This window comes from Delphinapterus leucas, chromosome 6 (genome assembly GCF_059928025.1).
Source record: "Delphinapterus leucas isolate spDelLeu-1000000601 "Yukka" chromosome 6, BTC_Dleu_Yukka2, whole genome shotgun sequence".
Taxonomy (NCBI): Eukaryota; Metazoa; Chordata; class Mammalia; order Artiodactyla; family Monodontidae; genus Delphinapterus; species Delphinapterus leucas.
Genome location: NC_143134.1, coordinates 18,691,424 through 18,718,335, shown reverse-complemented (window position 1 = coordinate 18,718,335; position 26,912 = coordinate 18,691,424). Strand labels below are relative to the sequence as shown.

Below are 26,912 nucleotides of genomic sequence, written 5' to 3'. Positions count from 1 at the left end.
CTTAATTTCTGAAATAGCAAGATGTTCTAGATTCATCTTCTACCTACCCTCTGCCCCAACTCTAAAATCATCCATTTCTTTAAGAAGCCTGGGTTCCTTTTAGTGGGAAATGGTATTAGAGACCAACTGGATTGCTAGGGGTGTTCAGGGCTATTTTGGTGTCTTTGCTTCCTGGACCTTTCAACAAACAAAGTTATATGCATACACATAGCTACAAATATAGATGCATCTATACCTATATATGAACATAAACAAATAGGTACACACATAAACATATTTTAGAAATTACTAATCCCCACTGATACCTTCAAATTTCAGTCCAGCTCCAAGGGGTTCTTATTTGTCTCTCCCGTTGTATATTTCTGCATCCCTTTTTTCACAGTGAGAACCCTGGGTCCAAACCACATCAATGCATTTACTCTATTTGCTGAATCTTGAATTAATGTAAAATAACTTCGGAATTGCTTTACCCATGCTACACCAAGAAATAAAATTGCTTTAAAAGTTCAAGATTTGTTTGCACTTCTTCCCCAATCCTACGTTATCACATCCTAGACTGAGATTACAGAGTCCAAACTGTGTCATAATTTACTCAGATTAGTTCCTCTTTCCTTTTTTTCCCCACGTAGTATGTTTATTGTATTTATTCAAGCAAGCAAGGCTTATTTGGTTCCAAGTATTTTTTATTAATAAAATTGAATTTTTTGAATATGTAAGATATTAACATGTTTTCAGAAGTCAAACTACACAAAAAAATTATATTCAGAGAACTGCGACTCCTTCATATGTCCCTTGTCCCCACCCCATCCCTTGTAGAAAACAACTTCATTGTTTTTCAGTTTACTTTTCCTGTTTATCTTCTTTTAACGATAAGCAGATATATGCGTGTTTTCTTATTTTCCCTTCTTTCTTGCAAAAAAGTGACATACCATATGTGCTGCTTTGATGTTTTCATTTAATATCTCCTGGAAACGACTCCACATTAGTTAACAGAGATTTCCTTATTCATTTGTATAGTTGCACTGAGCCCCATTGCATGTATACGTGCCATCGTGTGTTAACCAATCTCCTATAGTTGTACGTTTAGATAGTTCCCTAATTTTGTAATTACAAGTAATCCTGTAATGAATAACCTTGTCACATATATTTTCAGATTGTTGGAGGTCTATATTCTGGACAAATTCATAAAAGTGTGGTTGTTGTGTTGAAGGGTAAATGCATCTGCTAAACCCCCGCTCCACAAGCTTTGGGCCATTTTGCATTCAGACCCCAACTCCCCCCACCACCTAGGCCAACAACGTGTATTGTCCTCTGCATCTTTGTCAATGGGATGGGTGAGAAATATTATCACAGTGTAGTTTTAAGTTGCATTTGTCTTATGAGTAAAGTTGCACATCTTTTAAATTATTCAGGGGCCATTTTTGTATCTCTTTTCGTAATTGCCTGTTTGGGTCTTTTGTTCATTTTTCTGTAGGATTTTTGGTCCTTTATTTCCTCCATTTTTAAAAGCTCTTTATAAATTTGGTATATTAACTCTTCATCTGTGATGTATGCTGTGGGTATTTTCTCCCTGCTTGTCATTTGCTTTTGTGGCCGTTGTTTTACTAGCATGTAGTCAAACGTATTGATCTTTTCTTTTATTGCCTCTGGATGTTCAGGCGTAGCTTAAAAAATCCCCCCGCCAACTACCTGCCAGGCAATTTAGTTGTCATCGTAAGCTTGCACCCCGACCTCCCAGCACAGAAGCCCTGGTCAGCTTGATGCAGACCACCTCACTTCTCAAACACCCACTTGGAGGTCCGGCTCATTCTGCCAATATTGGACATCTTTCTTCTGGTCATTCATAAAAAGACCAGATCTTGTAAGGAGGAAGGGCTATGCAGTGTCTGGGGGAATGGGAGCAATCTTCTGAATGAGGGGATACATCACTTAGGTCTTATTTAGAGAGCACGTGATCCCAGGGAACGAGCGTGGAATCAGCCTTCCGGCATGAGATCTGTTCCTGCCGCAGTCCCTTCCACCCCCTGGCACGTCCTGCACAAGGCAATGTGTGAGGCAGAGGCTGTGCCCATCCCGTGTCCTCACACTACCAGCTCCTCCTCTCCGAAGCCCCCCAGCTGGGCTGGATGCAGAGTCTTGGCGGGGACTGTGCTGGGGCCAGATTCGCCCTTGTCCCTGCAGAAGCAGAATCCTGCTTCGGTTACAACGTGTCAGGGAATGGAAGGGTGCTGAGCCAGATCAAGCAACCTTTTCTTACTCCACCCCAGGGGTCTGAACAAGGCACAGATAGAGAAGGCACCTGGGCTGGCCTGTGTGTCTTTACCAGTTTGCCAGAGATCATGAACTCTCCTCCCCCAGAGGTGTTGGGACATCCCAGTTCCTCAGCCACTTGATTCTGACCTCCATCCTTCTTTGCTCTGCTTGCTGTCAGGTCACCTGGAGCTCAGGTGGGCTGACTTGGACCCAGGGGCGGGGGTGGGCTTAGGGTGTGGGGACAGTAAAAGAATGGGGCAGCTGGAGAGGGGTGGGCGTGGCTCCCCAGCCTGGGTCTGACAGCTCTGGCTCCATCACAGTGAGGTCGGCCTCTGGCGACGGAGATGCGCTGTGTGTTACAGAAGAGGAGCTGGCAGCCGACGACGACGAGGACATGCCGTCCTTCCCGTGCACACAGGAGGGTAAGGGCTCCGGGCTGATCCCAGGCTGGGGACAGACTTGTCTGTCTGCATGGCTTCAAAGTCCTGGCTGTGCCTTCCCCGCTGCTCCCTGGAAGCATTGCATGGGCCTGGGTTATGCGGTACAGATGAAGTCCGAGTTTGACACACGTGACCTCTGTCTCCAGGGCTCCTCCTCAGACCTGTCCGGGACCATCTCCCCCAGGGCCTCTCTTCCAGCTGGCCCAGAACTATCCCCTTCATTGTATCCCATGCCCATCAAGTGGCCCGTCGTTCTCAGGCCCACAGGACCAGCTTGGCATGTGGCTGACCTGAGAAACCAACGCCCTCTGAACTGTTACTTGCAGCAGGGCTTCTCGGTGGATTTCAGTAGAGGTTAGAGCAGCTGTTCTCAGTCTTGGCTGTGCATTGTAACCACCCAGGGACGCCTGAGACCGACCCTTAGAAATTCTCATCTCTTTCGGTCTGGAGCGTGGAAGGGCATCCGGGTATTTAAACATTCCTGGTACTCATAACGTGCAGCTGAAGTTGAATCCACCTTAGAAATTTCACAGCTGGGAGCATCACAGCTTTCCTGCTGGCCATTGGCCACCTCCCAGAGGCGCCAGGAACACCTTCCTCCAACCTTCCTCTATGATAAGGACCAACTGATACACTGGAATCATCCGTTTGGCTTCCAGGAGAACTTCTGGTTACCTGCAAAGTTTGGGGACTGGCGACCAACCTTCTGGTTGGCCTGGGACTGAGGGGTTTCCCAAGATGTGTGACTTACAGCTTTAAAACTGAGACAGTCTTGGCAAACCATCCTGGTTTGCCCAATACCAAGGAGTTCCCAGAACAGAAGACTCTCAGTGCTAAAGTCCAGGAAAGTCCTAGACAAACTGGGAGGAGTTGGTCACCCAATGGTGAGACAAGGCTGGCTGCCCTGTGAGGGGGCTGATGTTTCGGGAAGAGGTGTTTTCCTGCACCACGGGCTGAATGACGATGCCATAGAGACAGAATGATGGTGTGATGGGCGCGTACTCTGAAGATCCTCACTGTGGTCTTGCCTATTCGTAAAAGCTCTAGGACCTCCAGAAAAGGCAGTGAAGTGGGTAGAGGCGAGGATCCAGGACAGCTCCCTTTCTGAGGCTGGTTCAAAATGGGATGAGACAGGCCAGAGCAGGAGAACTGACCCTTTAGCCGCGGCCTCTGCCACCGGCCTCTTTTTGTCCCGCCTCTCCACAGGCCGGCCGGGGCCCCGCTGCAGCCGCTGCCAGAAGAACCTGTCTTTGCACACATCGGTGCGGATCCTTTACCTCTTTCTGGCCTTCCTCCTGGTGTCTGTGGCCGTGCTGGCCTCTCTGGGTGAGTGCAGGCTGCCAGCAGCATCCCGCTCATCCGGGGCTCTCCACCCCGGGCTGCGGGGGGGTTTCTCATCAGGGGTCCTTTCAGTGCCAAAACCCCCTACAAAGACAAACACACATCTCTGTGGCTTACGGACCAGGGCCAGCATCTTCCTGACTAGGGGCTCTTAGTGCTTGATTCAAACTGCAAAGACTAACTCGTAACTTCTGGTCAATAATTAGCTGTGTGGCCTTGAACAAGGCACTTCCCCTCTCAGGACCTCTGTTTTCCTACTGGTAAATGAGAGGCTAGGACTAGATAGTAGTTCTCAGTTTTAGCCCCATGTTAGAATCATCGGGGAGCTGTAAAAAAATATGGATGCCTGGGCCCCCCCTCGGATAATGGAATTAATTCAGTAGTTAAGCTCTTCAGATGCTTCTGGTGTACATCCAGGGTTGAAATCACCAGATCGGACAATGTCTAAGCCCTTGCCATGGCCTTTGTGTTTCTCAAAGTGAAGTTGGATGTGTACCTGCGTCAGGGTTGCCCCCAGGATTTGTTAAAATGCAAATTCCTGGGTCTCCCTCAGACCTACTAAGTCAGAGTCCTGCCAGCGAGGCCCAGGGATCTGAAGTTTGGTGGTTCTCATACACTCAGCAGTTTGTATGACTGTGGTGGCTGACCCAGGTGATGGCGTGCTGCCAGTTTCAGGTGGCTTCTGCCTCTGGATACTAACACAATTTATGTTTAAAAAGTGAAAACAAATTTGAAAGTTTCTTAACCGCAATCTCATTCCATTCTTAGCTTCAGATTTTAAAAAAAGCTTTTTTACTAAGGGAAGCCTGTAGGTTTGTTCACTCCAATGTACTAGATATTAAAGACAAAGCTGGGACTCAGGTGAGGCACAGAGATGGATAGGATTAAGAATAATTTTTATTTTTATATTCCTTTCTTATTTGTCCCCATTCTACCCTGTGGTCAGATCTTAGGTCTAAAATCTGAGGGGGGTGGAAATTAGATATGTATATGTATAATTTATGTACTATTACATATTCTAATATACACATATATACCCACATATGTATAAACACATATATACACTTAAGGGAGATATATAAAAAGATTATATCTATCCATGTCTATAGATATATAGACACACAGATATATATTTTTAAGAGATGTGTGACAGACTCTGGCCATTGGGCAGCTCCACAGAAGAGTGGACGGCTTTGGCCGCAGAGGGGCTGATAAATGGTTTGTCTTCTTAACAAACGACTGCTGTTTCTCTGAGCTAAGACCCTTTTCTCATCTCTGTTTCCCCTGCAGTTTTCAGGAAAGTGGACTCTCTCTCAGAAGACATCTCCCTGGCCCAGGCCCTTTATGACAAGAAGCTTGTGTCTATGCAGGAAAATCTCCAAGGGCTGGGTGAGTGTCCAGTGTCCAGATGTGCTAATGACCGTGACAGAAGGCCGATATTACTTGACAGGGGGCGGGGGGGGCAGGGTTCCTCCCATGCCATGGTGCCCTGGAGCAGGGCAGCCTTCACCAAGCTTCAAGGCATGAGGGAAAGACAGCCATGGCTCCCGGCCTCCCTGTCCAGCTGGAGAACATCCAGCCAATGAGGGCTGCTACCCTGGGATGCACCCAGGGATGGGGCTCGGGGTTCTGTGAGTGGCATGGATCTAGCCAGAGCCTCCAGGTAGAGAAGCAAGCCGGAGACAGTCCACTCGCCAAATATCTTCACGTATCTGAAATTATTTTTAAGATCTTCCCTATGCTCTTGACAAGTCGGCCCTTTCCTCATCACTGCCTTAAAGTTTGCACAATTTACTGTCTCTTTATCTCCTGCTTTCACAAGGGACGTTCTCGTGCTGAGAAAGAGACAGAAGGAGCCATAATAGAAGGGTTTAGAGGGGGTCTGCTTGGTGGGAAGAGGAAGTCCTATTCTGCCACTAATTAGCTGAGTGACATTTGGCAAGTCACTTTTCTGAGCCTCATTTCTCATCAGTCGCGGGGGGAAACTATCCCTGTACCCTTTTCTCCACGAGCTTGTGACGGGCTCAGATAAGCACAAATATTAAAATGTGGGGAGAAATTGTAAAAATAAAATGTAAATGGGAGGTTGTTGGCAACCTCAGAAAAGTTATGAAGATACGTACTCTCAAGAATTTGGTGGTGAGATGGAGAAAATATCCTAAAGCCTACATTTCAGGTCAGAGTAAAGACATTTGGTAGAAATAAGGTTGCATAGCGGTGGCAAGGCTTTTCCAAAAAGGATTTCATAGCAGGTCTTAGGAAAGGAAGAGGGATAGGAAAGCCACTTGCCAATTCATTATGCTCTGAAATATTAAAGAAGCAACCTTTGTCCCGTGATCCTTCAGCAACTCAAAATGTTGTCCCTTTCTCCTGAAGAGCTGAAAGCCCCGAACAACTGCTCTTTCTGCCATGAGGCTGGGCAGCTGGGGCAAGAGATCAGAAAGCTGCAGGCGGAGCTGGAGGGAATTCAGAAGATGCTTCTGGCTCAGGAGGTCCAGCTGGACCAGACCTCCCAGACCCACGAACTGCTCTCCACCACCAGCGGTCAGATCTCCCAGGAGATGGGCAATTGCTCCTTCTCCGTCCACCAGATCAACCAGTCTCTGGGGCTCTTCCTGGCCCAGGTGAGAGGCTGGCAGGCCACCACAGCCGGCCTGGACCTCTCTCTGAAGGACCTCACCCAGGAGTGCTATAACGTCAAGGCTGCGATGCACCAGATCAACTTCACCGTGGGGCAGACTTCTGAGTGGATCCACGGGATCCGGCGGAAGACAGATGAGGAGACCCTAACCCTCCAGAAGATGATCGCCGACTGGCAGAACTACACGCGGCTCTTCAGCAGCCTGCGCGCCACCTCGGCCAAGACGGGAGAAGCGGTCAAGAGCCTCCAGGCCACCCTGGGGGCCTCCTCCCAGCGCATCAGCCAGAATTCTGAGAGTATGCACGACCTGGTGCTGCAGGTCATGGGCTTGCAGCTGCAGCTGGATAACATCTCGTCCTTCCTGGATGACCATGAGGAGAACATGCACGACCTGCAGTACCACACCCACTACGCCCAGAACCGCACGGTGGAGAGGTTCGAGACGCTGGAAGGACGCATGGCTTCCCATGAGATCGAGATCGGCACCATCTTCACCAACATCAACGCCACCGACAGCCACGTGTACAGCATGCTCAAGTACCTGGATGACGTGCGGCTCTCCTGCACGCTGGGCTTTCACACCCAGGCCGAGGAGCTCTACTACCTGAACAAGACCGTCTCCCTTATGCTGGCCACCACCGACCTGCTCCGGGAGCGCTTCGGCCTGCTCAGCGCCCGCCTGGACTTCAACGTCCGCAACCTGTCCATGGTCATGGAGGAGATGAAGGCCGTGGACACGCAGCACGGGGAGATCCTGCGCAACGTCACCATCCTACGAGGTGAGAGCCAGATCTGGGCCGGGCTGCTGGGGAGCTCCCAGAGGGCCTCGGTGACCTTGGGAAACACAGAAGGACCTGGTTTTGGGCAAAAATCTCAGTGGGCTGATACAATCCTGCAGCAAATTCCTGGGGTGACTGGCGGCTTTTACGTCCTTGCCAACCTCTTTTGGAAAAGTATATGGTTCCTCACTTTGCCCGACATACAAATTTGGATTTTTATGTGCGGATCTGTTTAATTGGGCCCACAGAGAGATATAGGTAGAGCTCATCTTTCGGAAACTCTGTCTCCTTTTGTTTTCTCCCTTCCCACCCCCTTACTGGTGCTCTCAACCATCTGCCCTTCAGATGCCTGTCACTCTGATGCCCTCTTCTCCTGCCATCTCACCCCTGTCTTAGGCAGAGTTCTTCAGAGATATAGGAGAGAGAGAGAGAGATTATAAGGAATTGGCTCATGTGATTTTGGAGGCTGGCAAGTCCAAAATCTGCACAGCTGATGTCCTAGTTCAACTCAAAAGGCTGGAAGCTGCTGTAGAACCAGGAAGAGGCAGTGTGCCAGTTAAAGGCTGTCAGGCTGGAGGATGCTCTGTTACTCAGGGGAGGGTCAGCCTTTGGTTCTATTCAGGCTTCAACTGATTAAGTGAGGCCCACACACATTGAGGAGGGCAATCTGCTTTACTCAGCACTGATTTTATTTTTAACTTTTTTTTTTTTTTTTTTTTTTTTGCGGTACACGGGCTTCTCACTGTCGTGGCCTCTCCCGTTGCGGAGCACAGGCTCCGGACGCGCAGGCTCAGCGGCCATGGCTCACGGGCCCAGCCGCTCCGCGGCATGTGGGATCCTCCTGGACCGGGGCACGAACCCGTGTCCCCTGCATCGGCTGGCGGACTCTCAACCACTGCGCCACCAGGGAAGCCCTTTTTTAACTTTTTATTTTATGTTGGAGTAGAGTTGATTAACAATTTTGTGTTAGCTTCAGGTGTACAACAAAGTGATTCAGTTATACATACACATGTATCTATTCTTTTTCAAATTCTTTCCCCATTTAGGTTGTTACACAATGTTGAGCAGAGTTCCTACTCAGTACTGATTTAAATGTTGATTTCATCCATAAACACAATGGAGACACACCCAGAATAATGTTTGGCCAAATATCTGGGTATCCCGTGGCCCAGTTAAGTTGACACATAAAAATGAACTGTCACAAGTGCGTCCCTCATCCACCTGACACCCATGCACATCTCCTTAAAACATACATAATCTCCAAATAAAGAAAGTAACAAGGTCAGAATTCTGCCTAATATACATGATATAACAATCCTGAGAGTAACCCAAAATGCACTAACCCCTTCCCCAGAAGAGGAGGTAAAGTCCTTGAGTGATGTTTACTCTTCTTAATATCCCATAACTTAAATACTATGATATAAAGTTAACAATATTTAAATACTGTGATATAAATTCAATACATTTTGTATTTTTTGTTACATAGTAAGGGGATAAGAGAGGGAATAAAACAAAGATATATACACATATATGTCAACATATAATCATAACACAATGAGGAAATACTCTTGACAATTACAGTCCTCGCTCATGAAATTGGTCAGAGAGTCACAGCTAGTGTTTATAACTACCTTCTTCCACTACCCATTCCATATTCCCTTTGCCTTCAGCAAGCTCCTCAGCTGGTTGTGCTTCTTTACCTGGTAGGGTGACCCAAACCTTCATTCCTGAAGGGCCATTAGTAGTCCTGCCTGGATTGGGTTGTTGTAATTCTCCATTGACCTTAATCCCAGGACATGGTAATACTGAGAGACGCCCTAAGGGATCTCCTAGATTCCAGACATGCTCTTTCTTACCTCCATTGTGGAGAAGTCGTCTGATTTCTCCTTGGCCGTCAGGGTCAATCATCCCAGTCAGTGCAGTAACTTCTTTGTCTGTTATTTCAGAGGCATGAGGAGCCCAAAGTGAGCAGGCAACAGTCTTAACTTCCAGTTCAATGGAACCGTATCTCCTGGCAGAAATATTCCCCTTTGGAACTAAGATCACTAAGCCAGCAGAGCATAAGTTTCTGGGAACAAGCAGCAAAAAATTTGCTAGTGGGGCACTAGGGTTAATAGTGAGCGGTGGCTTCCCATTTCCCCTTCTTGATCCTTGGACCTGAGTCCTGGCTGTAAGAGAAACAGCACCATGTTTTTGTTGCATATACAGCCCTGCAAGGTATTACCACAGAGCTGGCACTGTAACTGAGTCTTCAAAAGGCCATTTCACCCTTCTGTTCAGCCAGCTGCTTCAAGACGGTGGGGGACATGGTAACGCCAGTGAATCTTATGATCATGGGCCCACTGCTGCACTTCATTTGCCGTGAAATGAATTTCTTGATCAGAAGCAATGCTGTGTGGAATACCATGTATCATGCATTCCGCAAGTACATGGCTGGTATTTTTGGTGAAGCATTGCATGCGGGGAAGGCACTTCTATATCCAGAATAAGTGTCTAAACCAGTAAGAACAAAACACTGCATGATGGAAGTGGTCCAGTATAATCAACCTGCCACCAGGTAGCTGTCTGATTACCCTGGGGAATGGGGCCATATTGGGGATTCGTTGCTGGTCCCTGCTGTTGGCAGATTGGGTGCTCAGCAGTGGCTGTAGCCAGGTCAGCGTTGGTGCCTGGAAGTCCATCCGTGTTGCTGAACCCATGCATAAGCTCCATCCTTGCTACCATGGCCATTTTGTTCATGAGCCCGTTGGTTGATGACAGGGGTGGCTGGAGAAGAAGCCTGACTGGAATCCATAGAACAAGTCGTCCTCTTCACTTGATTATTAAAATCCTCCTCTGCTGATATCACCTTTGGTGAGCGTTCACATAGGACGCCATGAGATGGACCTCAGCTAAAACGCCATTGATCACCTGACCGCCATAAGTCCCTACTCGGACTGGTGCGTCACAGTGATGGTTGGGTCTCCTGGAATCAGTGTCAGTTCAGAGCTTGTGTCCAGGGGTGCCTGAAAGTTCTGATTATTTCCTCTTGCCCAATGCACAGTTATCCTGGCAAAAGACCACAGGGGCCTTTGGGGATGGCTGGAAAAATGATTAGTAGTAAATATTGTCGGTAGTGTACAAGGGTCCTTCCTCGAGGGGACCTGGCTTCTTCATTCAAGGGGTTCTGAGTCTGTAAAGTGGCTCAAGTCTGAGAACTGGTTGGGGGTTATGACACTCTGTTTTTATGATTCAAGTTAGACTCTTGTTCACTTGACCTAGAACTTTTCTGCTTACACAGAACAAGTAAGAATTAGTAGGCTTCCTGTCTATTTCACTTCTAGGAACCCCATGATGAGCTAGCCAATGCCATCAGTCTGCAGGACTAAAGGCCATTCTGATTGCGGCATTGACCTTGCTGTCAGTCACAGGGACCATTCCCTCCTTGCCTTCGGGGCTTGAGTGCCACCTCTGGTCCCTGCCACCACGGATCCAATCACTCTCACTGTGGTTACGTTTCCCAATTCCGTGACTGCAGTTCCCTCTGTGAAGTCTGGCCCACAGAGAAGAGCCAGGGATGCCAGGGCTTCCCTCTCAAGTTTATCTCTCACAGTCGTGGTGAAAGGCATGTCTTCTGGACCTTCCCAGGGTGGGTGAGTTTCAAATGATAAACTCACTCGAACATTCCCGTCTCCCTAAGTCATGGAATCCCTTTCTCTACATTAAACCAAAGCAGGTCTGGCAATTCTAATTCACTCACTGTGGATCTCCTTTTGGCCATATTTCAGCCAAGCAGCGAAGCAAACTGTTAGAGCCCTGTCTTCCTCCCCAAGATGCAAAGTTAGATGCAGAATCCCTGCTTAGTGAGCCCGTGGCAATAAATGCCGCCCGATCCAACTTTCCGTTCCTTCCATGATTTATCCCACAGCCTTAATACCCATCCCCACACGTGCGGCCCGGGTTTCTGTCTGCAGGAGTTAGAAAACGCAGACGGTAGTGCACCTCCTCGCGGGTCACGCTCTGTACCTCACTTTAGGGGCTGCTGGGACTTGAGTCTGCTCAGAGGTCTAGATGCCAAGAGCGGTGGTGGGGTTGACACTGGGGAGAACCAGCAATGTCTTGCTTGTCAGCTGCCTCAGGGGTGGTCATTACCCTTTCCGCAGGTAACGCAGGGTTAACACCCTGGGACGGGCGGGGGTGGAGAGGCCACTTCTCCTGGGGACAGAGAGACTGCTGCCACTGGCAGAGGAGATGCATCAGAATTTAGGGTTCAAGTTCCCCAGCTCCATCAGGGTCTTCCCACACACCCCCATTCCAACTTGCAGGATCCCATTCCTTCCCAGTCCGTGGCCTGGGTTTAGCAGGAGACACCCTGGGAGGCTGGGAGTTCAACTCGCATTGTAATTCAGTCAGTCACAGGGGGAGATTGCGGGTCTGATTTTCAGCCTCTCAGCCCTGTGGCTACAGCAGGTAAGGGTCTCCTTCAGGGCAGACATAGAAGCTTTCAGGTCACTTACAGGGCCCTTGAGCTAGGAATTCGAATCCCTGAGCTCAAACTTTTCTTTCCCCACTTTGTCCAGTAACATTAGAAACAACCAGCCAATCTCATCATACTTGTTATTTTGACCAAAATGTTCAAAGGTATAACATACATGGTTGCCTAGATCCTTGCTTAGGTGTCTCCATTATTTTGGGTATCTCTATTGCCAGGGATTCTCAGGCTGCTTTTACTACTGGATAGAGAGTCCTTAGCATCTTTAAATCTAATCATATTAGAGAGCCCGTTCCAGAAACCACAGACCAAATCGGAAAACTCATCTTTAAAATTCTGTTCACCTGGAATCATTCTTGGTACCAAAATCTGTATTAGCGTTCTCCAGAGAAACAGAACCAGCCAGCAAGATGTATATTTATGCCGTGTCCAGTAGGCTCTCTGGAGAGAGAGATTGATGTATTATAAAGAATTGAAGGTATTGGCTCACATAGGTATAAAAGCCAGCAAGTCCCAAGACCTGCAGGGTGAGTCAGCAAGCAGAAGACCCAGGAGAGATGATGCTTTAATTCCAGCCTTTTTTTTTTTTTTTTTTTTTTGCGGTACGCAGGCCTCTCGCTGCTGTGGCCTCTCCTGTTGCGGAGCACAGGCTCCGGACGCGCAGGCTCAGCGGCCATGGCTCACGGGCCCAGCCGCTCCGCGGCATGTGGGATCTTCCCGGACCGGGGCACGAACCCGTGTCCCCTGCATCGGCAGGCGGACTCTCAGCCACTGCACCACCAGGGAAGCCCTACTCAGCCTTTTTGTTCTTTTCAGGCCTTCAACTGATTGGATGAGGCCCATGCACATTGGGGAAAGCAATTTGCTTTACTTGGTCCCCCAACTCAAATGCTAATCTTGTCCAAAACACCCTCACAGACACACCCAGAATGATGTTGCACCAATGTCGGCTGAAAAAAATGCACAATCTTAAAGTTGAGAATGATGTTTTACTCAGCGGCTATACCGAGGACTTAAGCCCAGGAGACAGCCTCTCAGATAGCTCTAAGGGACTGTTCCGAAGAGTTAAGGGAAGAGCCAGCATATATAGATGTTTTTGCCAAAAAATCCAGGCAGTTGAACATCAGAAGATTATTCCTAATTAAAGAAAAACCAGACATCTCAAGTTAATGAATTTAGCACTCCTCTGTGTATGGGAAGATGCAAGAGTCTGGGCTTAATGAAATTATTCCTTTGACAGGCACCTCCACTATCTTGGGCCAGTATCCTGTTTTATTCCATCCTGAATCCTCTGTTTACTGATACGGCAGGTCCACAGCAAATATCAGGGCTCCCCCGGCCCAATTGACACATGAAATCAACCACCAGAGGTGACATCAGAAATGAGGCCTGAGAACAGGGGAGAAAGTCAGGTAGAGCAGGGTTGGCAAGGATGAGCAGAGGCACTCCAGGTGGAGAAGCAGACATGCAAAGACCCTGGGCACATGCGTTATCACCTTGAATTCCCATGGTCCCTGAAACTGGAGAACCGGCTGCCAGATGAGGTCTAGTCAAGCTCACGCAGCTCGCAAGGAAGGGAAATGGGATTCAGATGCAAGGTGGTTCAGATCCAGTGTTGTGCGAGCTGCCTCGAGTGGCCTTCTCCTCCAAAGTCACCTAAGACCCGCATTCCCCTAAAAGCACCTGAGCAAACGAGAGATGCTCCCTGCTGACAGCACGGGCTTCCTGGTGGAGTTTCTGCACTCTATTCCTGTCTACCGTCCATCCATTTCCCCAAAAGGGACTGACTTCTCCCCTTGGGACAGCTCTGCCCTCAGTTTCCCCTTAAATCCCACATCAAATGTTGGTTACCTGGCCCACTCTTTTGTTTGTCTTTTTTTAAGAAGATGTTGGGGGTAGGAGTTTTATTTATTTATTTATTTATTTATTTATTTATTTATGTTGTGTTGGGTCTTCATTTCTATGCGAGGGTTTTTTCTAGCTGTGGCAAGCGGGGGCCACTCTTCATCGCGGTGCGCGGGCCTCTCACTATCGCGGCCTCTCTTTTTGCAGCGCACAGGCTCCAGACGCGCAGGCTCAGTAGTTGTGGCTCACGGGCCTAGTTGCTCTGTGGCATGTGGGATCCTCCCAGACCAGGGCTCGAACCCGTGTCCCCTGCATTAGCAGGCAGATTCTCAACCACTGCACCACCAGGGAAGCCCTGGCCCACCCTTTTAATTGACTTGAAATGCTCTATGGCTTCTGCTTATGAGTACTTCACTCTGAAGTAAACCCTATATTAGTCCGCCCCGGCTGCTGTAACAAAGCACCACAGACTGGGGATGCTTAGAACTGAAATCTCTTATCTCACAGCTCTGGAGGCTGGAAGTTTAAAGTCAAGGTGTTGGCAGTGTTGGTTCCTTCTAAGGGTGATAAGGGCAGGATCTATTCCAGGCATTGGCTTGTAGACGGCCATCTTCTCCCCGTGTCTCCTTATAACATCTTCTCTGCGTGTGTCTGTCTCTGTGTCCCAGCCTCCCCTTTTTATAAGGACACCAGTCATATTGGATTAGGGGCCACCCTAATGACAACATTTCAACCTGATGATCTCTGTCAAGACCCTGTCTCCACGTGAGGTCATATTCAGAGTGGGTTAGGATTTCAGCATGTGCATTTTGAGGGAACACAATTCAGCCCATAACAAACACCGTTACCTTTCCATTTTAGTCCTTCACAGCAATATTTCCAACAGTTTTTCTCCTGGAAAATGGCCCAGAAGACTCCTAATTCGGATTCCGTACAGGAATTTGTATGGCTATACTCAATTTCCTGGACCCTTCCCCAGGAAGTGCGTGTCTTTGTGGGAAGTATGTTCAACCTGAAAATATAGCAGCTCTTGGCTCTAGAGAATAGAATAAGTAGCCACTGAGATCTGGAGGTTCTAGAATGTATAGTCACATTTTGGGGGGCCAGAAATCTGGGCCTGATCATTCAGGGAGCTGCAGGAGACAGGAGGGAGGGCCCCATGATCCCACACAGCGCTGCTTTCTTCACAGAGCTCAGACTTGGAGCCAACCTCTCTGATTCTCTTTAACCATTTGGTTTCAAACCTATAAAATGCCTTCATTTTATATCAGTGAGCATTTCTGCTAATATTTTCTTTACTCTAGATTGGCGGTGTTGCAGGGGATGGAGGTGAGGTAAGATCTCGTTTGCCTGTTGTCATTTCTGGCAACAAAGCCCGGTACTGAGTATTTCCTTAGTAACTGAAACAGTCCCACAGTATTTCATCTAAAATACGTATCTGTGTGACTTCTAGGATGCAGTGTTCCAGAGAAGGCATTAGCAGGTAGTTCTCGTGGTTCATCCTCTGGTAACCTTGTTGTTCTTAGGTTGCGTTCAATCATGATGAAGCCCATTCACGCACTTTGTTTCATTTTAGCCTCACAACATTTTTTTAAAATTTTTATTTGATATCGGAGTATAGTTGATTAACAATGTTGTGTACGTTTCAGGTGTACAGCAAAGTGATTCAGTTATACATATACATGTATCTATTCTTTTTCAAATTCTTTTCCCATTTATGTTATTATAGAATAACGAGCAGAGTTCCCTGTACTATACAGTAGGTCCTTGTTGGTTATCTATTTTAATTATTGCAGTGTGTACATGTCAGTCCCAAACTCCCAATCTGTCCCTCCCCTAGCCTGACAACCTTTGTGGACAAGACGTGTTGCAGGTGCACCTTTACAGAAAGGTGACCTGAGACTGGGAAAGGTTAAGGGATAGCTCAAGGTCACACTATGATTAAGATCCTGACCCCTTGCCATGGCTCTGAGACGCACACGTCTAGTGCCCAGCCAGAAGAGGAGACACTGAGAGCAGATACCAAAAAGGCATTTCCACTCAGTCCTGATTAGGTGTCATGTGTGGGACAGACTGGAAAAGAAGGAAATGGTACCAAGAGTTAGTAAGGGAACAATTTGAGAACCTCACTCTAAGTATAACCCAACAATAGTCATGGGACTTTATGTTTGCTCCTGTCCTAATGATGGCAGAGTTCTCATCAAAGAACCTCATCCTAACCGGAGAGCAAGGTGGGACATCGCTTTGAGCTACATTTGACTCTCAGCATATTTGTTTAAATTGTGTCTTTGGGCAACATTTCTCTTGGTTGTTAAATCACCACATATAAAGCCTCTCACATCTGAAAGAAAATTCCAGGGACAAAACGAACATCCCTTCCTACAGGAACATGTCATTCATTCATTCATTCATTCATAGACAGGTGCTGATCAGCTTTCACGCTGGGGCTGGCAATGTCTCCCTCTGGCTGCAGCCAAGCTGCTCTCCAGAATAAAGGAAGAGGGACAGCAATGGCCACAGCCAGTGTGGAAGGTGCCAAGTGCGGACTGAAGCTCTGGGGCTCTTAAACTGTCCGGGGAAGGAGCCTGGATTCTAATTTGCTGTGGGTCTTTAGGCAGAATCACTTAATCTTTCAGGGCCTCTGGTTTTTTGGGGGGTTTTTGTTTTGTTTTGTTTTGTTTCATATGTAAATCAATGGATAAGACCAGCTGTTCTCTGAGACTTCTTCCAGCTCTGTGATTAATTCTGAGTCTCCATTTGCCAAACAGAAAGCCAGTGGTACTTCTATAGTGTTTGTGCCTCTCATAGAATGTTTCTTCCTATTCTATAGGAGGATTTCTGTGTGTGTGCTAGACAGTGCCTACCCTAAGACTATCACTTGGGAATTGGAGCCAAGAAAGCATCATTGCTTATTTGCTGAGTGGCCTTGGACAAGACTCTTGGCTACTTTCTTTTTTTATATATAAATTTATTTATTTTATTTATTTATTTTTGGCTGCTTTGGGTCTTCGTTGCTGCGTGCGGGCTTTCTCTAGTTGCGGCGAGTAGCGGCTACTCTTCATTGCAGTGTGCTGGTTCTCATTGTGGTGGCTTCTCTTGTTGCGGAGCACGGGCTCTAAGTGCGTGGGCTTCAGTAGTTATGGCTCACGGGCTCTAGAGCACAGGCTCAGTAGCCGTGGCACACGGGCTTAGTTGCTCCGCAGCCTGTGGGATCTTCCCGGACCAGGGCTCGAACCCGTGTCCCCTGCATTGGCAGGTGGATTCTTAACCACTGTGCCACCAGAGAAGCCCTCTTGGCTACTTTCAATTCAGCTTCTTCATCTGTAAGTAGGAATATAATATCTGCCCTGCCTATATCCCATGGGTGATTTTGAGTAACAATGTTAACTGTGTGAACAGTTCTTGGTAAAATATAAAAGGGTGTCCTAATGAAGGGATGATTCTGAATCTAATTCACTTGATGGTGGGCTCCTTGTCTTGTTCATCAGTGCCCAGCACAGTGCCTGACCTTTGGAAAGTTCTCAGGAAACATTTGCTCGTTGAGTGCATCAGTGAAAGCATGACCACAGGGCAGAAGCTGAGGACGAGGGATTACACCTACCAATTCGTTCCCTAAACACTAACCTCCTTCCTCCTGCCACAGACAGTGTCCAGGAGTTTACATGTTGTAAAGAGAACTTTGAATTATTCTGTGGTTTAGGGCGGAGGAGCTACCTGGAGGGGAGGCAGGGAGGAACATGCCTGCTTGGAGGATTAGTAGGTTCGCTTGTTATTGAGAAGCAAGGGGGATTAATGGAAAGGAGAATTATACCAGCTTCTGTTGGTGCCTGCGACAGAGCTTACCATGACACCTGGCCTATTTCTGATACATTCTTACTTCCAGGACATAGTCCTTGAGGAGTGTTTACAGGGCACTACTACCTGTTGGCCTTGAACTCAGGTTATTGTCTCCCCAGCCCCACAGGACTGAAGGGATGAAGCCTGATTCTCTGTTCAGCTTCTCCGCCCCCTGGTCCTTACCGCAGATGCCCACACAGTTTCCTTTCTTCCTTTTCTCCTGAATCTCAGCCCTGGACCTTGGCAGCCCTGAGCCCCAGCCCCAGTGAAGCTGCTGAAAACCCTACTCAGCTTCTCAGCGTCTCTGCCCAAACCAATTACTAGTCAACAAACGCCTTGAGAGGAGAAAGAGGCACAGAAGGTCTGGCTTTCTCCAATGAGTCTCCCTTCTCCCTGGGAGTCTGGCCCTTGATCGCTCTCCAAAGCTTTCAGAAGGATGCCTTGGCATTCTGTCTAATGATTCTGGTTGCTCTCAGCGGGAGGGTGAGTCTGTACAAATTAATCCATCATAGGCAGACGTGGAAATCCACTGGCATTTTTTCAATGCTCCTCAGGTAACAACAGCCAGGATTGAGAGCCCCTGACCCAGGCTGATATTCTCACTGAACAAAGAGGAGCCTGCAGTCCAAAGAGGGCCAAATGACTTACCCAGCCACCCGATTTGTTAATAGGGGAGCTGGGACTCAAACTCAGGTCCTCTGAAGTACAGGCTAGTGTGCCTTCATGACACCAGGCCAGTCTCCTGAGAGCCTCCCCTTTTGTCTCTGTCTCCCTCTCCCTTTGTAGGCTGGCACGTTGCTTTGGATTATGAGATGGACTGCACCCACCCCCTCCCCGCCCATGCACTCCCTCACCCATGGGTGGGCAGTGTTGGTACCCTGAGGACTCGGTGCTCCTGCTCAGCCCCCCACCCTCTCCCCACTCCCAGTGCAGACCAGGAGCAGACCACCTACTTGTCCCAGACGTGCAGTCAGCTGTGGCTCTGCGCTAATGGGCCGGGATGGCCTAATTACAGCCCAGGGCTTCCTGAGTAATTCCGGGCCTTCTTGGGACTCCACAGTGCCCCGTTCCTCTCCCCCATCACGTTTCCTCCTTTGTCTCAAATGTGCCCCCGCTGCTCAGAGAAGCATTTAGCTCCCTGCCCCCCACTTTGCCCTTTAGCCCTTCCGACACCCAGATCTTGTTACAGGCTGGGTGAAGGGCCTCCTGTTGTGGAGAGCCCCTGGTCAGCCTCTGCCTGCATCCCTTCCCCCCATGCTAACCGCTAAGCTTTGCTTGTTGATTTCCTCCCGGGCCAGACCCAGGTCCTGCCAGCTCTCCCCTCTCTGACTGTATGACTCATGGCTGGCTCTGGAGGGACAGGCAGAGGCTCGGCTCACCAGAGGAAGACAGTCCTTCAGGTGACCCCTTCCCAGCTCTGTGGGGACCCTCCACCTCCTCCAAGTGGCACGAGGGCAGGAGGTCCTGGCAGTGGGAGGGGGTCTAGGGACCAGACCAGGAGCCTCTCAGGCCTGGGTTTGCATCCTGTCTCCACCCTTCCTGCTTGGTGATGGTGGGCAAGTCGCCAGTCTCTGCACCGTGACTTCTCATCTGTAAAATGGGGCGATGATCTCAATGTACAGTGCTGGGGACGTACGAGAGACTAGGCAGGCAAACGTTCACTGCTCAGAGAAACGGGATCTTCTATGTGGGAGCAGGGAGCCCTCCCAGTGGCCGTGACCCAAGAGAAGGCAGGTCACAGAGAAGTTAGGGTGAGCCGGGGCCATCGTGGGCACACCGACACCGAGACAGGGCAGTGAGAGGGGCCAATGCCTGCAACACAGGTCCTGCCCCAGGTGGAGCCACCCCACCGGATGTCCTCCAGGCCACTGACTGGGAGACCTGCGTGGGCTCTCAGAGACGGGGTCAGCAGCGGCAGTGGAGAGGGAGGTGACCCCGTTCCTGCCGGGCCTCCTTCCACTTGCACTAGGGGCTGCAGCTCCTGGGGGAGTGAGGAGAACGGTGCGACCCAGGCTTCTGCGCAAACCGACACCCTGGGCCCGTGGGCACCCAGCCCTCCCCAGCCAGCGAAAGGTACCCAAGAGCTTGCCCAGAAAGAGGAGCCCGAGGGGGCTGGAGGGGAGAAGCAAAAGAGAGGCCTTTACTCTCTGCCTTTTCTCCCCGCTGTTGGCGTAGAAACCGTGAGAAATCCTTGCAGCCGCCGTGCCCTTAGGGGCCAGGGAGCAGAGGACGAGCGACGAGGATGGTGGCTCAGGAAGGATGGGGGTCCCACGGAAGGAGGGAGGGGCTCCCGCTGGATCCGTGGGCATCCTTGTCCAGATGAGATTTCTCAGGCTTTTCCTGAGTCCAGGCTGGGCCTGGGGACCATCCATCCAGGGGACAAGAGTGGAAGCCACAGCAGTGGTTATAGAGAAAGAGAGAAGAACCAGGGAGCTGGGGCAAGCCCTGGGAGCCACGTTCTTAGAGCAGGAGGGACAGAGGCAGGAGGAGGGGTCCTTGTGGAGCCACAGGGCCCTGGGGGACGGTCAAGTGCAACCTCAATGTTATAGATGGTCTGAGCGCAGATGGGCAGCGACTTGCCCAGCGTCACTCCACACCCTCTGATTCCCTTCCACTTGCACAGCCTACGGGGGCCTATCCACCTCCAAATGGCTCTGCTTTTCCAGCCCCGGCTGGCCCAGGCGCCAAGGGCAGAGCTGCAGTGAGGATAGGCGCAGTGGCTTTGCCAGTTCCCAGCCATGCCTGCCGGGCTGGGGCAGGTGGTCCCTGCCCGGTGTCGCCCTGTGCCCTCGTTGGGCCGTGTTGTTCTGGCTGTTGTGCTGCAGACACAAGGGCAGGTCAAGCTGCTCCCAGACCCCAGCCCGCCCATGACGGCAGGCATCTCAGCCGGTGCTGCCGGCAGGCCACGTGAGCCAAGCCCACGCAGGCCACAGCCCCGCTGTGTGTGGGAGGCGGGCATGGGCAGGAGGTGGCAGGGAATGGCTGGAAGGTTTTTATTGGCCCTGGTGGGGCTGAGTTTGTCTGGGCCCCAGTTTAGATCGTCACTGGAGGATGGGGTTCACTGACTCTCTGCTCCACTTACAAACACTTCGGGAGGGAGGTGAGAGGGGGCACCGAGGGGGTGGGAGTGTGGGGGGAGGCTGGGGGCGGGCAGCAGGTAGCCCCGGCCAGGATGGACAGCAGTGGTGTCTGCATTAGCGGGGACGGGCCCCGAGGCCGCAGAACTGGGTCACGGCCACTGGGAGGGCTCCCGGCTCCCACATAGAAGATCCCGTCTCTCTGAGAGGCCCACCCAGCTTCTGGTTTCCGCTCAGGGCCCCCTGGGGCTATCACGTCACCTCTCTGAGCTTTAGATGCCTCCTCTCTGACATGGAGGAGTTGGACTGGCTCCCACCGAGCTCAAAAACTCCAGGATTCTGTTACAAAGGGGATAGTGTAACAGCAGAGTTCTCGGGGAGAGCCAAGTATGGGTGTGAGAATTCACCTCCCAGGCCAGGCCTGGGGGGCAGCCTGTGACCCGGTGCCTAGACCACCGAAGAAAGCCAGGCTTTTGCGGTGCCTTGACCCTGCGGGGGCTAAAGCTGTTCTCCACAATTCCTGTTCTCATTAGGCCAGAGGGTTCTTTTCTTCTGACCCCAGGGCATCTGACGTGCCTTGGCCAGAGTGACGGCCACACTCTGCTCTGTGTCTTCAGGGTTGGTACAGCTCTGAGAGGTGGTGACTCTGACCTACATGGCAGGCAGGAAGGGCATTAAGGTCATCTGACCCCTGGCTTGAGTGCTAGACTGGGCTCTTTAAGGAAGAGAAGAGTGTCTTCATCCTGGCGTCTCTCCCAGGCCCTAGGCCAGAGCTGAGCAAAAGCGGGGGGTCCACAGCTGTTTGGTGAATCACGCTCTTCAAGTGTATACTGAGCTTACCCTGCTGTGTGCCTGGGCTCCGAGCCCAGGACAGGGGATGGGAGCCGTGGCCCGCCCATCTTCCTGGGGCCCTACAGTCTAGTGGAGTCCACCAGAGAGGTACCAAGGATTTGCTTTCACTATATTGTGACTTCTCTTTCTATGTATCAACTAAAAGATTCAGAAAGTAGTAGCTCCAAGAGCTCAGAGAAGATGCTGGAGTAGTCAGGGTGGACTTCCTGGAGGAGCTGCCCTTTCTCTGGGTTGTAGCTGTTCCCACTCACTCACTCACACTGGGAGGGATCCACTTCTCAGGCTTCACTTTCTTGGCTTTCTCCTCCATGTCACCTGACTCCATTCCTGGTCCCAGGTGCCTAAAGGTCAGGGGCAAATCCTGGGGTTGGGATGGGGGTGGGGCAGGAGGTCAGGACAGCAGTCAAAGTCCATAATGAGTGTAGGCATCCAGGCCGCTCTCCAGAGTAGGACAGATGATCCTGGATAGTTGTGGCCTTTGCCCAGAGCTGTCCAGCTCTCTCAGCCCCCAACCTGAGTGCACGTGTGGAACTACGGCCAAGCCCTGAAGTCAAAACAATGAGTGCCCTCCAGGCGCAGGCCTCATGCCAAATGCCAACGCGTGTCAGCTCGGGATGGGCTCACAGCCTGCAGGTGAGATTCTCAGCCCCACTTCACCGGTGGCCAAGCCGATTTAGAGGGTCAAGTCAGTCGGCAGACCTGGGCCCTGTGGCTTCGGACCCTCGGGTGTCACAGTGCCCACTGCCAGGCGTCCACTTCAGGGGACAGCCTCGGGACACCTGCCCTCCTGGACTGATCTCTCCCCTCTTCTCTCTGACCCTAGGTGCCCCAGGCCCTCCAGGACCGAGAGGACTCAAGGGAGATGTGGGCGTGAAAGGGCCTGTTGGCAGCAGAGGACCAAAAGGAGACCTCGGCAGCTTGGGCCCCCCAGGACCTCAGGGTCCTCAAGGGCAGCCAGGGGACACCGGGCCTGTAGGAGAAAGGGGGCCGGTTGGCCTGCGAGGTTTCCCAGGCCTCAAAGGCTCGAAGGGCAGCTTTGGAACTGGAGGCCCAAGAGGACAGCCAGGCCCCAAAGGGGACGTGGGGCCCCCAGGGCCAGAGGGGCCCCCAGGGTCTCCAGGGCCAGAGGGGCCTCAGGGAAAACCAGGGATCGCTGGGAAGATAGGGTCACCAGGCCAGCGGGGGCCCGTGGGGCCAAAGGGCGAACCAGGAATCCAGGGTCCCCCTGGCCTCCCTGGGCCCCCAGGCCCACCAGGAAGCCAGAGCCGCTATTAAGGAGCGGCCCGGTCCCAGACACTGCCACGCAGAAGGTGGGGAAGGGTGCTCGGGTGAGGAGAGACCCCTGAAAAGCCGCACCTGCAGACATTGTGGTCCTTCGGTCCCGAAGAGCGTTCTCCCAGGCCTGACCCTGCACCTCCGGGCTTCCCAGTAGTGACTATACCATAGAAGGCAACCCCGTATACACACACGCACATGCACACGCACATTTCCCTGCTGGCCGGGGGGCTGACTGGGTTTCCGTGGCTGGGCGGGAGGAGAGGGCAGGAGAAGCCCCCTCGCCTGTGGCTGAGCCTGCCGGGGAAGTGGCTACCTTGGGGCAGCGGTCTTAATTCTGGCTCTGAGTTGGTGACCAGCGCTAGTCTTTCTAGCATCTTCACACCCATGCTAGCTGGCTGGCAGTTCCCTGAGGCTCCCAGGGGTTGGAAAGGCCCAGGAAAAGCTTTGCAGGGGATTATGGTTCAAACTCAAGGGACGAGGTGGATTTGGCAACCACAAGACCTTCCCTGTAACCACGGGAGCAGAGTCCCGGGAACTCACACGGGACACACCTGGGCCCTGAGCACTGTGCCCCCAGGAGTTCAGCATTTTTTTCCACATCTCCAGAAAATTCCTCGCTTCATCCTTGCGTCCACCTCTCAGGAGCATCCCAGAAGGAATCCAAGCAGGAGCTTCATCTGCACCGGGACACTCTCCAGGCCCTGGAACGTTCTGCCAAAGTAGAAGGCCCCGTTCCGAGCCGGGGGGTGACCACTTTGTGGCAACTGGGGGAGGGCTGACCGCCGGGCTGCTCTCCCTTCCCCGCGCCTGCTCTCCTCCTGACCTCACCCCACCGTGACCCAGAATGGCCCCAGGCCTCTCTGCAGGCGCAGCTGGACCAGATGAGGGGGAGGGGCCCCAGCTCCCTTTGATGTCACCCCTCACCCACCTTCATCCTCCTGCACAGCCAGCAGCAAGGAGGACTGGGACATCCCCAGTGAAGCTGCCCCTCCTTTGTGTTCTAACAGATAACGACCACCCCTGGGATGGGGGCTTACAGCTGTCCCCTCCCCAGCCCGACCCAGAGACCGGCCCCTCCCCATTCCAGAAGCCTTCCCCCTTCTTGTAACAGGTGTGCAACTGGCTTGCACTCCCGCTGCCCTCACTGCCGTGTAGTTCTCCTGTCTACATATGATATCATGCCACGTAGTATCACCGACTCAGTAAAGAGTTGTTTCCAGGAGGGAGGTGTCTTCTGGTCCTTTGTGCTTGACCGGGACCATGATGTCTTCAAGGGCTCCACCTCACCTGGCCTTTGAAGGGGAACCAGTGCACAAGGGGTCCCTTAGATATTCAGTCCCACTGTGGAGTCCAGGTCGGACCCCCTGGCCCTTCACTCTGGAAACACTGAGTTCTGCTGGGAGTTCCCAGTGGTCCTGCAGGGGCCAGGGACCAAGCGTGGCTGAGGGATTACCCACAGTGAGCAGGAACCCAGTGGAAGCAAGGTGAGCCTACTAATCTCGCAGCAGGGCCCTAGAGCTCTTGGGCTAGAATGAGATTGGAAAATAAGACAGGACACCTGAGTGATACCCCCTGCTCCCCCGTCTTGCCCCTAACACAAGGAGATAAAACAGAAAAGGGGGAGGAGACCAGACCTGCCCCAAAGGACCTGGCCCTCCAGGGTCCACAGGAAACAAAGGACAGCTGGGTCCTCTGTGAATCAGCTGGGCCTGTTCCAGGAATCAGGGGTGCGTGAAGGGGCTGTGCCCTCGGCTGGCTTTCAAGGCATATGTCTTAGTCCGTTCAGGATGCTGTAACAGAACACCACAGACTGGGTGACTTCTAAACAGCAGAAACAACATAAATGATGAGGGTCATCCACCCTCGTGACCTAATCCCCTCCCAAAGGCCCCCCCTTCCTGAACCCATCACACTGGGGGTTAGATTTCAACATAGAAATTTGGGGGGGTGGACATGAACATTCAGACTATGGTAGCATAGTAACCGCATTCGTCAGTAAAACATGGCCTAGTGAAAGCCCTGTGCCTTGTTTTGCTTTTTTACTTTTTTTGGGGGGGGGGCAGGGGTTGTGGGGAGCATTAGTCAGAATTCTCCAGAGAAAGGAAGGCTGAGAAGTGCCATGATCTGCCATCCCCAAGCTGGAGGCCCAGGAGAGTCAATGGTATGGTTCCAGCCCTAGGGCAGAAAACAGATGTCCCAGCTCACACAGGCAGAGAGAGAATTCTCCCTTCCTCCACCTTTTTGTCCTATTCAGGCCCTCAACAGACTGAAAGGCTGCCCATCTGCTTTAGTGAAGGGCCATCTTCTCTACTCAGTGCACCCATTCAAATGCTCACTTAATTCGAATGCTCATCTCTTCCGGAAACACTTTCACGGATACGCCTAGAAATAATGTTTAATCCGACATCTGAGTATCCCATGGCCTGGTCAAGTCAGCACTTGAAATTAAGCCTCATAGGGTGTTTGGTAGAGGAAGCAAGCAGAGAGGTGGAAGGATGGGGATGGGGCCCCAGGGACCATGGCACGAGGCGCCCACCACTTCCTTACTCCCCGTGGTGGCTCAGGGTCCCTGCCCCACCTGCTCCCATCAACAACTGAGATGTGCTGGGCAGTGAGTTAGGTACTGCGGGGTTACAGGGCTGAAGCCGCCTTGCCTGGGGGCTCGCCTCTCATAGAGGAGGGGGCAGTAGTGAAAGATACGTCTCCGCCTCGTGCGGGGCAGGCTGGGGGCTGGAGAAGAAGGGGTCGTGGCACAGAGGTAATGGGCCTTGGGGGAGGCAGTGAGGACCATCCAGTGGTGTCATTTCACAGTCTGGGTCCCCAGGAAACCCTCCAGGAAATTCTCACTACTCACTGTCCCGGGTGGGATGGATGACAGGCCTGGCAGGGGTACCCCTGGGTGGGAGGGGCCGGCATGGGCGCAGGTACCCAGAGAGCTGGGCCAGGGAAACGAGAGCAGGACGTCGGAGCAAGCCAACGTCCCAGAGTCCAAATCCAGAAAAGTTAGGTCTGGGATGAATTCCAAGGGATGAGTTGGGGGCCAGAATGAGAGACAAGGCTGCAAGGATGGAAAACTGAGTTGATTTCAGAACATAAGCAAACACACATAAGAAAAACTCATGGGTCCTGGACAATGGCCACCAACACATCCCTGACCGTGTGGTTTTGGGGGATCAGCTTGATTTGCAGGCACAGGGTGGAGACGGGCCCTTGGGGTCCATCCAGGCAGTCACCACCACCTCTGGTTTCCCTGGTCACAGAAGCCCTCTCAAGCTCTAGCAAGGAGATCAGGAGGGGGCAGTCATGCAAGGATGCAGCGGGTAAAATCAAGGCTATGGAAACTTGAAGTACAACTCCATCTCAGGGTGACTAAACGTGGAAAGCTGCCAGTGTCTCAAGCATCCGTCTTCACTCCAGAGCACCAGCCAGTCTCCTATCTCTCTTCTCTCAGGGGCCCCTGACCTCCCCTTCCTGCTACTCTTTGTACCCTTTCTGTTGACCAGCATCTTCTGTTTGCACGAGGCCCAGCATAACAGGGTGACGGCTGACCACCAAAGGACCCGGTCCTACAATCTCTAGTTCCCAGCCCTAGGAGAGCAATCTGATCGCTCGCCCTGTGGGTCAGGGGTCTACCCTGATCCAGTGGGCTGTGACCACAGAGGAAGAGGCGGAGGGAGAGGGATCACGTGGTAAAAAATTAGAGGCGCAAGAGCAAGAGCAACCATGAGCAAAGCTGGCCACAGAATCTGTGTTTGGCAACAGAGGAACAGGAGAATAACCTCAACAGTAATGAATAATAGCAAACACCCATGGGAGAGCTACTATGCAACAGAATACCATTCTAAGCACTTTTCATATATTTATTCATTTAGTCCTCACTACAATTTGTAATGCAGCTGTAATGTCTATAAATCTATAACCTCTCTCTATATTGTAGCTACATATATTATTATTATTCCCACTATGTAGATGGGGAAACTAAGGCTTGAAGAGATTAACTTCCCAAAGTCACATAGATAGTGAGTTGTTGTTGTTGTTTTTGTGTCTTTTTGTTTGTTTGTTTTTAAAGGACACAGGAGCCAGCCTAAAGGGGTTCCC

The 26,912-nt window shown here is 51.2% G+C and overlaps 2 protein-coding genes across 2 annotated transcripts in view; one reads left to right on the top strand and one right to left on the bottom strand.

Moving 5' to 3' along the window:
• Positions 1-111: 111 nt before the first annotated feature.
• Positions 112-24,036, top strand: SCARA3 (scavenger receptor class A member 3). Its single transcript, XM_089912778.1, has 6 exons — positions 112-2,207; positions 2,578-2,675; positions 3,900-4,019; positions 5,325-5,423; positions 6,411-7,454; positions 22,360-24,036. Exons 1-6 carry the CDS (start codon positions 1,990-1,992, stop codon positions 22,809-22,811), a joined length of 2,031 nt encoding a protein of 676 aa, XP_089768904.1. The 5' UTR covers positions 112-1,989; the 3' UTR covers positions 22,812-24,036.
• Positions 12,511-26,912, bottom strand: part of CCDC25 (coiled-coil domain containing 25) — a 103,521-nt gene continuing 89,119 nt past the window's right edge. The window contains exon 9 of the mRNA XM_089912775.1: positions 12,511-26,912. This exon is cut by the window's right edge and continues 44,809 nt beyond it. The gene's annotated coding sequence lies outside the window, so the exon portion shown is untranslated.